Source organism: Rissa tridactyla, chromosome 2 (genome assembly GCF_028500815.1).
Source record: "Rissa tridactyla isolate bRisTri1 chromosome 2, bRisTri1.patW.cur.20221130, whole genome shotgun sequence".
Classification (NCBI taxonomy): Eukaryota; Metazoa; Chordata; class Aves; order Charadriiformes; family Laridae; genus Rissa; species Rissa tridactyla.
The window spans coordinates 72,750,154-72,762,244 of record NC_071467.1 but is presented as its reverse complement, the minus strand read 5'-3'; the positions used below and the strand labels follow the sequence as shown (position 1 = coordinate 72,762,244).

The 12,091-nt window shown below is 40.8% G+C and overlaps 1 protein-coding gene across 5 annotated transcripts in view; it reads left to right on the top strand.

Moving 5' to 3' along the window:
• The first annotated feature begins 3,112 nt into the window (after positions 1-3,112).
• Positions 3,113-12,091, top strand: part of RPRD1A (regulation of nuclear pre-mRNA domain containing 1A) — a 45,788-nt gene continuing 36,809 nt past the window's right edge. For 2 of the 5 annotated variants that reach the window (XM_054190901.1, XM_054190900.1), the window contains exon 1: positions 3,115-3,480. In XM_054190901.1, the coding sequence (XP_054046876.1) occupies positions 3,330-3,480 (151 nt within the window). In that variant the 5' untranslated portion in view covers positions 3,115-3,329. Of the gene's footprint in view, positions 3,481-12,091 lie in introns of all 5 variants that reach the window. The other 3 variants (XM_054190902.1, XM_054190903.1, XM_054190899.1) reach the window with 2 other exon arrangements.

Sequence of the window (12,091 nt, the reverse complement as noted above, 5' to 3'; positions counted from 1 at the left end):
GTTCCAGGAGCTCAGCTCAGACAGATTTTTGAAGGGGCTTCCAAGAATCAGGGTTCAATGTTCTGATGATCAGCTGGAGTGGTGTGGGCAGAGAAAGGGCACACATATAGGTTTGTACCTTGAAGCAGCTGCTTTTGAGAGAGCCCTGTAGGAGAGCCAAGATGCTGAGTGCCCCAGCACCTCAGCAGAACCAAGCCTTCTCTTTGAATTAAGACTGGATAATAGAAATGATCAGATATTTGGAAAAAAAAAAATTAAAAAATTCAAAGATGTGGACTGGAGGGGGGGGTTACCTTTTCCACACTGCACCATAAGCATTGCTATTTTAGACAGAGATCAGCCCTTCTAGTACTTGAACGCTTCCTAGAATTCCCTCAAGGTAACAGAACTTAAAAATTCCAATTGTTACTAGGGTTAAATTCCCCTCTTACAAAAGGTTTTATATGGGTGTCCTTGGGTAAGGGGAAAAAAGAAGCAAAAAATCTGCGGCCAGCACATGAAGCATAAGGATGATGTACAGCCTCTTGGTGACTGCCCTCTGAAATGGAATTACATCTTTGAGCTACCTCGAGCTTCCCAGTCCCATGTTCTACACAAACATCAATCAAGTCATTTCTTCACAGTCATTGTCTTTACACTTGCACGGGGCTCCTTTCTCCAGGAGCAGGAGAACACAGACGACTATCACTAACACACAGTGGTCAGTCAGACAGGAGGGAAGCAGTGCAGAATTTTCTTCTTAGGAAATCAGAGAAAAGGTGCTATTATGCTGTAAACACAGGAGCGGGTAGAAGAAAACTTGCCATCTGTTGGCAGCTCCGCCCTGGTGGACGTGGGTGGTTTTTTTTTAAAGGCAGGTGAATAATGGTATGAATTATTTCTGAGTGAAAGCTGAGCTTTTCAAAGCGCCGCAGCAAACGAACCCTCCATTGCGAATACTTCCTGTCTGAGAGTCACTTCACTTTGAGTAAGTCTCGTGGTAAATTTCTGCTCACTGACTGGATAAGCATAGCTTTTAAAATTAGAGTACTGGTGTAAACATTTACGATTACAAATTTAAAATGTGCTATAAAGATTTATGGGGAAAGTAAAATCTCAATTTTGCTGTATACTATATTGCGCACTATATTATACACAGATGATAAATCACTCGGTATTTAAATATATTTATTTACAGAACAAATACCTATCTCAGAGGATTTATTCTTGTTTGCAAAATGTTCTGATAATCTGGGATGAAAGATGCAGAGGAAGCAGTAATAAACACTTCTACAACCATTACTAACATTTTCTACCAATTTCCTGTTCTTTTTCCTTATCTTTTTTGCTTTAACGTCTGAATTTCACTGTTTGTTAAGATACTTTTTAATCTAGTCTTGTATGTGTGAGAAATGTTTCTTTCTCCATAGCTGTCCACAAGTTTCTCCTGCTAATGTCAGAATATATGCCTCCAGAAAACAGTATTTGAATGTTAGTTACTAGATTACCATTTGTATTTCATTTTTCTAATACTTGCATCCACGTTAGCTCTGTCTTAATTTTACTTCACTAGCCAGTTCTACTTAATGCCAGAGTGTCCTCTGCTGTACGTTGCAAAAATAGGTTCTTTAATCCATGATGATCAAAATGCAGTGAACTGATAGAAAGAGACTCTGTAGGGATCTGCGCAGATTCTCACTTAAATTTCTCTGTCAAAGCATTTTTGCAAAATCCTTTCTAGTTCTGCAAAAATCATTCACGCTACAGATGATTTTGTAAATAGAATTCACATCAAAAACCTCCTAATGCTCCCACCTTGCCTCACCAGTGTTTTATGTTTAAACGGAAGATTTCACTAAGAACGCATGCTAGGAAAATTGCCTGAAAACAATCTTCTGGGACATCTCTGAATGTCAGACATGAAATAGGGAGAAAACTTTTTTTTTTGTAACTAGCTTTCTGCTGTCTGGTGAGGACAAACTGGATGTGTGAAAGGCTATATGAATACTCCTTTTCAAGGGTGGATACTTAACCATTGCCAGGATGTCCCCAGAGTTAGGTGTACACATATTTTTCTAATGCACACATAATTTTATACAAATATTAAAAATAATATCTGAAAAGCACATTAACTGCAGTCATAATTATTTGCTACAGAAATAGGATTCAGGACAGACCTGTAGCAGTTAAGGTGGATAGTTCTTTGAAAACGTGAGTTAGTTGGTAATGTTTAAAATAAGAAGCGGTCAGGTGTTTTTCAGAAGAGCAGGAGGAAGGCTAGAAATGCTCACATTAAGGCTAGAAATGCTACTCATGTTCAGCAGCATAGAGCACTTTCCATGCATGAAGAACTGACTTGGATCCTTCAACTTGAAAAATGACTGAAGATGGTAATCTTGAAAAGATGATAATCTATGAAAGCAAAGGTGAGCAGAGAACCACTTTTATTCAGTTTCCGAAACAGCAGAAGTAGCAAGGATCCAATAAAGCTTTAAGGGAACAGGTTTTAAGAAACGAAGAGGAAATACTTCTGCACATGGTTTTGTCATTGAACGGCTGAATTCTGTCATGATACTGTCATTGTCAGAAATAAATAAAAAAGATGAGCCAGCTTTAAAAAATGAGACCAGGCGCATTTGTGGATTAGGTATCCACCTACAAGTATGTGTCACAGTTAGGTTCCTCAACCTACTAAGTGAAAAAAACTGGTAGGCCTGGATTGCCTTGGGCCCTTATTTGTGTCTGGTTTTTTATGTTATTCCCCATCGCAAAATGCCGATGTGTCTGTTCTTCTGTACTAACGGCCCATAACTCTGTTTCTGCTCGCTACATCCTACAGCCTCCCAGAGCTCATCGGGAAACCTCCCCAAAGTCACTTGCTAAGGTCGGCGCGCACAGACTTTGCAAAGTGTGGCCACCTGAAGGAAGCCATCGCCGAGCAGCCCCGCTCCCCTAGCGTTAACGCTCCGCCAGGACAGGCCCTAACGGCCACGCAAAGGCTGCTGGGAGAGGCGCGAGGGCGGTGCGCGCTCGAGGGATAAGAACGGCTCCAAGTACCCAGCCCCCTCCCCGCTCCGCCTCGTTCTAGGCCCCTGCCGGAAGTGAGGGAAGGAGGAGAAGGGGGGCGGGGCTGGGGCCGGGCGGCGCTCCGGTAGGGTCGGTCGCCGCCATTTTGTGAGCGGCGGGCTGCCGGAGCGCGCGGAAGTGGCGGACGGTGAGGCGGGAAGGGACGGGGCTCGCCCGGCTCCTCCCCTGCTGGGGCGGAGAGGCAGGGACTGAGCGCGGCTGAGCCGAGCCGAGCAGAGCCGGGCTGGTGGGGGCGGCGGGGCCGAGGCGAGCGCGGCCCAGCTATGTCGGCGTTCTCGGAGGCGGCGCTGGAGCGGAAGCTGTCGGAGCTGAGCAACTCGCAGCAGAGCGTGCAGACCCTGAGCCTGTGGCTCATCCACCACCGCAAGCACTCGGCGCTCATCGTCAACGTGTGGGAGCGGGAGCTGCGAAAAGGTGAGGCTGGCGCCGCCGCCGGGCCTTTTCCCGCCCGCGGGTGACGGGTGGGGCCTTCCTCGGGGCGGCGGGTCTGGGGGAGGTGGTAGCTTGTGCAGCTGCGGTAGGTGTGCGGCTGCTGAGGGGAGTGATGGCAGGCCTGACGAGCCGGGGAGGGAGGGAGGGAAGGTGGGTGGGCCGGCCGGCCACGGCACCTGGGGAGAACGGAGCTACTGGGGCGAGTATGAAACCCTGGGTCTCGATTTCTTGATGATTGTGGGCTGGGAGGTGCTTCTCTTCCTTCTTTTTTTCTCCACTCCCCTGGCTCCTCGCTTCTCCCTCCCCCATTTCTTCATCGTCCCTTAGTGAAATGTCTCTGAGGAGGCTATTTTTTGTGTTTTCCTTCCCTCCTTTGTGTAAGGAGAGAGGAAAGTGGGAAAAGGGAAGGAAGGGGTCAAGTACAGGGTTTGATACTGGTAGTTACGTCTCATCCAAGACACTTTTTAGGCACTGTTTTTAATCATCTAGAACGATGGTTAGCTGTAATACTATTTGAGTTTCCTGACAGGATGTTTTTTTCTACTTATGCCAGCAAATATTCTTGTAGGGCAACTGAGAATGGGAGTACTCTGTGGAAGAGCAATTTAATGTGTCCAAAGTGTTTTTTACTTCCTGTTTTTGCCAGATGGCTAATACCGATGTTAGCATTAAAAGATGTGTGTTTCTTTAGCTGTATTGAGTATTTGATGTTGAGTGTGCTGACTTAGGTTTTTACATGTATTTCCTTTTAAAAGAAAAGAACTTGCAGCTATAGGCAGTGGTTCAGGGACTGTAAGGTAGAAATGGCATGTAAGGTTTATTTGACCTGATTGAAAAATAACTTGATCTTAAGTTGTCTCATTTAAGAAAAAGAAAAATTACTTGCTAGAACTCTACCTTGTAGGAAATGTTACTGTCTTCCAGTTGCTTCCTTGGGAGCCCCATTAAGATGTGGATCTTTTATGGGAAAAGTAGAAGGCTAGACCTCTAAGTGGAGAGGAAAAGTAGCACTAAGCCATTAAAGGACCTATAAAAGAGAAACCACTCCCTTAGTTTCGCACAATGAAGAAGAATAGTCGACTTGCAGAAATTATGTGTAGTGGAATACAAGGAGTGCATGGCTGGGTCACAACTACCTCTTGATTAGGGGGCATAACTTCATAGCAAATGGATTGAACCACCACTTCCATACAGTATAGTATGTAAGTATGTTCCTATAAGCTGTAGGTTTTCACATGGCTGCTGTGTATTTGTTTAAAATATGCTTTTTGTGTGAAATATTATCTTTTGAACTTTCTAGCATGAGTTATATTCTTTTTTTTTGTTGCCTAAAGACACATTTGGTGGCATATTTTATCTTATGAAATAAACACATTTTCACTGTATGTTTGTGAGCTTTCACTATATGTTTGCAAGCTTGCTTTCTTGTTCTGGGAACAAATAAATGGATCTCTCATCTGCATCTGAAACGTTTCATGTTTCTGGGCCTTCTAAACAAACAACTTGAATGTTTGGTATTCTGAATAATATCAAAAAGGTATCTTAAACCAGTTGGCATACAGCTAGAGTTTTGGTTTCTTGTCTTAATTAATGTGCACAATACCAGTTCATAATAATCTATAATATTAATGGTCAGTCCTTAACTTTAGTATTAGAATAACTTTCCTGTTGTGCTGTTTGACTAATTGGAGAAATGAAATGTTTGAAACATGGGCTACATGTTTGAAGGTGGCATTGAGAGGCAAGGATAATGATTTTAAGAACTCATGGGAATGCTTTGCTTTTTCTCAGCTCTCAATGTCCAGCTTCCACTTTTAAGTCTGTTTTGAGGATGTAGCTCAGGAGCTGTGGATGAGCATAGCAGCTATAATTGGTTTTATCTTCTGTTGAAGTTCTCGTCCAGCTTTTGCTGCTTCAAAGTAAGATTTATTTCTGGTGACCTCTTTTTGGAAGCCAACATTCAAGGGTCTGTGGAAAGCATGTGGTAGCCTACCTCCAGGAGGACTATGTTAGTTTCTTTCGAGATCCTGCACCTTTTCTTCTGGGCTTTTAGGTCTTATGTGAAGTGTTTCCTCTTTCGTATGTTTCTATACCACTTCATTTGAAGCTGACATAGTTAAGATAGGTGGGATGTATTTTACTTTTCTATCTCTGATAATAGTACCTGAGCTTCATAAGTGCTAGCTTACATTTGCCCAGTACTGTCTTTTTGCTAATTGCAGCACTTAATTGTAAGACAGTCCCTAATCCCCAAGGGGTGGATTTAGTGGAAGATGAGAACGAAAACGAGTATGCTGTGGTGAAGTGACTTGCATAAAACATCACAAAGCAGAACACTGGCCATGAGGCCATAAATGGAGTAAGTTTAAGGCTCCTCACTTGCCACCATCCAAGCTGTAGAAACGTTATTTCTTTCCTACCTGAGAGGAAACTGATCTCTGTTTGGGGAATATGGACACAAAAATTACTGGCATTGCTGCTATTGCTAGCCACTAGTGTCCTGGAACTGAAAATCAAACCTTGCTTTCCTAAACTTTATTTCCTTTCACTGTATCCCTTTTTTATTATCACCCCTGTCTGCAGACCTTCCTTCCATCCTACTCCCTTTCACACTCGTGGAACATTGTCTAACCAAGTTGAACACAATACAGTGTGATATTACGTTTTTCCTGGGTGCTTTCATTTTTGGTAAAAGATCCTTTGTGTCATATCAGCTTGCATGAGCCTTTCTGAAGATTTCTTTAATTATTAATGAAAACAAGTGCTAGGGTCTCAGTTCTTTTGTTCCGAAATGCTTGGTCCTGATTCTTTTATTTTTAAAATAGTCTTGCCTATAGTCTTGGGGTAGAAGTGAAGAGGCAGCTTTTCAAATGTGCATATAACTTAGGTAATACAAAATCTTAGTCCCATTCTGTTTACTTGGATTCATTGGTAGTGTTCGGGTCCCATATTAGAGCATCTCTACAGATCATCAGTTCCATACACCCTCATCTACAGGTTTGCTGTTGAACTTTCATTGATTCTTTTGGTGAATTCTTGCATTTAGATGTAAACTTGGAGAATGGGCAAACCTTGCAGGTCTTTGTCATAACTTGGAGCAGTTATGTAACATTGGATTTGTCTTGCAGAACTCCAGTGTTGCTCAAGTTGTATCAAGACAGTTGGTGTAACTCTGATTACTGAAGGAATATGCATATATGCTTTTTCCCTAATAATACCATACATTTTAAATGTAGTTCTTAAAATACTGGCATGTAGAATTCATAGAAGGAAAGGTAGTATAATGTATTCTAGAATAAACTGTATAGTGACAGTACTGATAACTCTGAACTGTCCAGACATTCCTAGTAACTGTCACAAATATTTAAGTAAAGGACGTCTTCTCATACAACCAGTAGTTTGATGAAATTATGGTAAGGATTTGGTTGTTGTATACTTCAAGAGACTGAGTGTAGAGACATTCTGTTTCATGACTGACCTCAAATATGTACTAATGAAAAATGTATGGATAACCGTGCCTCTAGAGTGGGTCTGTGTCAGAGCTGGTGCTCTTCCTGGGGTATTAAGTATTTCTCATTCTGCATCTGTGCAAAACCACTCGGGTGTCACTCCAGGTACTCCACATTTTAGTTTATGTAGTGGTGTTTTCACTTTCTTTTACTATGATTAGTGGAGAATAGATTCTGTAGTTCATTGATCTTTTGTTCCTTGATGAGTAAAATGAGAAAAGATTAATAGAATGCCTTTAACTTAAATAACAACTATAATGAAATAACAAAGATTTCTCCTGTTTTGACAGATAAGCAGAGGCCTACAATGACAACAGAACAGCTCCTTTTCCACTCTGGTGTTGGTTAAATGTCTTTAAATATTTCTGATGCTTTTTTGCTGACAGTATCTTGTGCTGTGCTAATGATGAAAATCCAGTAAAATTAATAATTAGTTTTGAAATAGAGGAGTTGTCTGATGGAAAGCTGGTGCTGGCACAAAGGAGACTGTGATGATAGCATCACCCATTTAGGCTGCAGCCTGTGTTAGCACTGGCTTCTGCTGACCATGAGTCTGCATTCTTTTGGATTTCAAAGTTGATTTATGGAATAAATGATTTGGTGGGGCTACTCTTTCAGCACTTCATTTGTTGTAAATGTATTATTAACACAAGAATTTTATGCAGTTTGGATTTTTATTCTAGAAAGGTGTGGCTTTTTTCTTGGTATTTGTGATATGGCATGTTAATGATTGTTTCAAAGTAATGTTTGTGGATTACCTTGTGGTAATGTTGCCACAAAATGTAGTTATTCTACAGAGACCTTAGGAGTGGGGGTTAGGGAGAATTTTGTAAAGGCTTGAAAAGTGTGCTGAGGAAGAGGAAAATGATCCTGCTTCAGCTAGACTTCAGATGTATGAAATGTAACACTCAGTTAAATAGTTAATTACTTAGTAGTCACAAGTGTACTCAATATTTATTGAGTAGTACTAATTAATTAACTGTAATGTGAACACATCAGTCATTCACAAAATGCAACTGATGGGCCTGTTAAAACTATTTAGCTTTGTGTATCCATAAAGGCATTGATTTATAGTTGTGGTTTTTTTTTTAACTGAGGAGTGGGATTACACATAAAACTTTGTTGTCTAGGCCTGTAGCCACTGCATCGCTGCTGAGAAGACCCTTAGGACCCCCCTTGAAGAGGCTCTTCTGAGATGGAGGCTGTTCAGACTTATTTTTTGTTATTTGTGAATCAGTTATTTTGCTACCTCTTGCTCCCTGTTTTCAGGGTTCTCTGCAACTGTAGGGGTTTGTGGTTTGTGTGTTTTGTTTTGAAATGAAAAATTTCAATTACACAGAATCACAATTCTGTAATTCAAAGCATCAGCCTTCAAGGGTGAATACTAAGTGCTTCTTCAGTAGGCTACATGTGATACTTGCTATACTGGGTTAAAATGTGTCCAGTTTAAAAGGGAAAAAATGAAATAAAATTGCTAAATGTTTGAGTTTGGTAATATGGGACTTTTTATTTCAAGCTCCAGTTAGTTGTCTGTAATATCTTCTTTTCCTGTGAACTCATTTTCTGTAAGCTTTTCCAGGTCCATCTCTGTCACTTGTTAGGTATTTACATCCTAGTGATATTTTAATAGTTATTGTGTTGTATCTTTAAACCTAATTTCAGATTCAGGTATCTGTTTCCTCAGAGTCTGACATGGTATCTCATAGATTAGTCAGTCTCAGAAAGCAATGCTGAACACTGCCGTCTTCCCCCCCTCCCTTAATCACATGACCTCTGGTTTTGGCTGTTATCTGTCACCTCACCCGTGTCACACTGATCGTCTCTGCTGCAAAGCTTATCCAGGTTCGCAGAGCCATTGTGTATCGTCTTTGACAGCTACAATTGTATAAGTACACCTGGGCTGCTACAGAGGGACATATTTTTAGCGCTTGACTCTGACAATTTACTGGGTGTGCCAATTTATTATACTTGAACTTTTTTTGTTATTTTGAGGTGTTGAAGTCATTCAGTGGTATAAATAGCAACTAATTTTGCTTATTTATGGCTGTTTGTCTACAACTTCTGCTCTTGGGACATTTTCTAGTGTTTGGGTCCTTGCTCATATAGCTGCTGGCATTGATGCAATACATTTTTTTGAAGCTAGTGGCTGTTGTGTCAGTTGCTCAATGCTGCAGAAAATTGGAAGGTAGAGGATTCTAGTAGGCAAATTGAGAAGGTCTAGCAACACTGAACCCAGATTTGAAAGCTGTACTACATCTGAATTACTCTGATATTCAGTCAACTACTTTGGAGCAGAACCACAGCCAAAAGTGGTGGACATATATTGCCTTGCAGATGTGAAGTGGATTTCAGGAAACGAGTTCCTGATGTAAAGCAAGTATTTCCTGTATTACTTAGTGTAGTTTTTCTGCCAAGAGGAAGAATCTTTCACTACTAGCAGTTGTAAGATTATTTTACTTAATGTTGGTATAGTGTCATTGGCTAATGTGATATACATGAGAGAATAAATAGGTTTTGTTTTATTTAAAAGAAATAAAACAATGGCTTACTGATTTCAGTGGTTAGTAGGTATTCTTGAGGAGGCCAGTAGGATACTTAAGACGGAGGTGCTTGTGGATACCTTCTTGCTTATCCGCACGAATCTTCTCATCTGTGCAAAGAGGTTTGTAGATCAACCAACAGCAGGCAAGACTTCTGGTGAGCATGAGTTGTTGAGTCAAGTTAGAGAAACGTTATTTGCTGCATATACGATTTACAAAAATATGATATACAGGAGCAACAGATTAGCAATGTAAGAATCTTTCACTTGAAATAGTCACATTTGGATTGTGTAATCCAACCTGACTAGTTGACTCTCTAATATTAGTCTTGAAAGAATGCAGTGTGTACAAATCTACATTCATTTGTTGCTGTACCACGCATGTCTTGGTATCTTACCTGTGCCTGGCTGTCTTTCATCATTCTGGTTCTAAATGCTTAATTTTGGTGTCTTTTTCCTATCCTAAAATTGTTGTTGCTGTTGATTCCTATCTATCTTGGCATTGTACCGGCCAGGCAATGAAAGGAATTGGTTTGTTTCATGTGTTCAGGTGATAGACTGTATGTTCAAGACATACTAAATGCAGTGGGAAGCTTCTGCAGAGTAATTATGTTGGAATGGTTTCCTTGGTTTGTGACCAACTTTCTCTCATCCCTATGGTAATGCAGTGCTGATGGCCTCTTTCCCAGCAGTGGCTGTATGCTGTGTTCCCTTTTCTGCTAGCCTCCAAACTCAAAGTCAAGATACTTGGACCCTCAAACCTTGAAAACACACTTTGTGGGAAATGTCATTCCCCTCCAAAACGGAAACACAGCAGTTCTCAAACCTTGGTAAAATTCCTCAGGAGAATCAGGTGACTGTGCAATGCTGAACACTTAGTTTAACTTTTTCATAACAGAAGGTTAATGAATTTTAAGATTAAGTGCTCTTTGTACAACATGCTTTCTATGGATGTTTGAATCTGTCTTTGAATTGTCCTTTCTGGTGGTAGCCTCTCAAGTGACTTTTTACAGATACGCTTTCAGTCATGTTACCAAAGACGCTGCACTTCATCAGCTTGCATTAAAACTCAGGTTAGTTCTCAGTGTGAAGGCTCAGTGATCTTGCACTCAAGTTTCAGTGCTGCTTGACTGAAAAAAGAGAAGTTGGGTCTTGTAATAAAAATCTCAAAGGCTTGTCAGATGTTTACAAAGATGTCATGTAACTTCTCATGCAAAGGTATGAAGCATGCTATGACACAGTAAGTGTCCCAGGGAATTTGGGAGAAGTGCTGACACATACACAGCTGCATGTATGTAGGCTAATGTAATTCAAAAGCAATTGAGCCAAGTCTTTATTTAAATCCATATGAGAGAACTTTAGTAAAAAAGCTGTTTAGTGCTGATAACATTTGTGAAGTTTTTAACCTACTGATGCTCTTTTTCTCAAAACTTCTTGTTAAATGATATTTTCATTCAAGGTCAGTTAGCATAACAGAGCTGGCCTGTAGAAGGTTAAAGCCTGATGTAGCACTTTCAGATGGGTCAATAGTCTATGCACTTGTAGTGGGATGTAAGTGAAATCCCTTATGTGCCTGTGTGTTTCTCTGTAGTTTCTTCCCATGTGTTTAAGACAGCAAGTATCTTTCAGCTCTAGGGAAGAGGTGTAGAACAGAATGAAACTAACAGGCATGTTTCTAGCAATCTTCATGGGAGCTCAATTTCCAATGCCAGGAGGTAAATCTGCAGAAAACAAATATGGGTGATTATGCTGGCTTTGATTGCCAGAGTTAACCTCATTGAAAATAACATGCCTACTGCCTTCCAAGGTAGAATACTAGAGTTTCTTGCACAAAAGTGGTGGCTCTTCAGTGTTCTCTAAGTGTTCAGAGTTCTCTAAGTATTCTGGACTCAAGCATACAATATCAGGGCATCTATATTGGATTGTTAGAGAACCAGGAATACCCAGACCAGGCTAACAAGTATGCATTCCTAAGAGGTGTAGCTTGCCAAAAACTAATGCTTGATAATGAGGATGCTAAGTCTCTCCAGCATAGATGCCTGATTATGCTAGTTGCAGGTGAAATACCATGCATACCTGCAGAGTATTAATTGGCATTTAATTATGTCAGGTAGACTTTTGGGACAGAATTAGTTTCAGTTGCAAGGTGCCAATCCCATTTAGTCTCATTGTGGATGCTTTAAGATAATCTGCTTAATATGGTCCTTATACCAGCCAACACCATTGACCTCTTCAGAATCCAGCACTTCAGGGAGCTGCTTTGGTGATGGCTTTGGTGGGTAAATGGTAAATCTAACTGAAACAAGCAGAAGAGTTATGTGAACACCGCACAGAGCTTCTGAAAAGATGACTCAGTCCAGCATGGATGCTTTCTTAGCAGTTTTGTGTTTGCAAACCGTACTCTTAGTGTACCAGAGATACTGTGAGCTAGCTCCTACTTCTAACACTATACACTCTGGCAGTACGTGCTTTTCAGATCCTTCCTTAACCTAAGATTGTACCTTTATTCTTTCATTTTCTTCTGACAGTAAGAGTGCTTTTTACT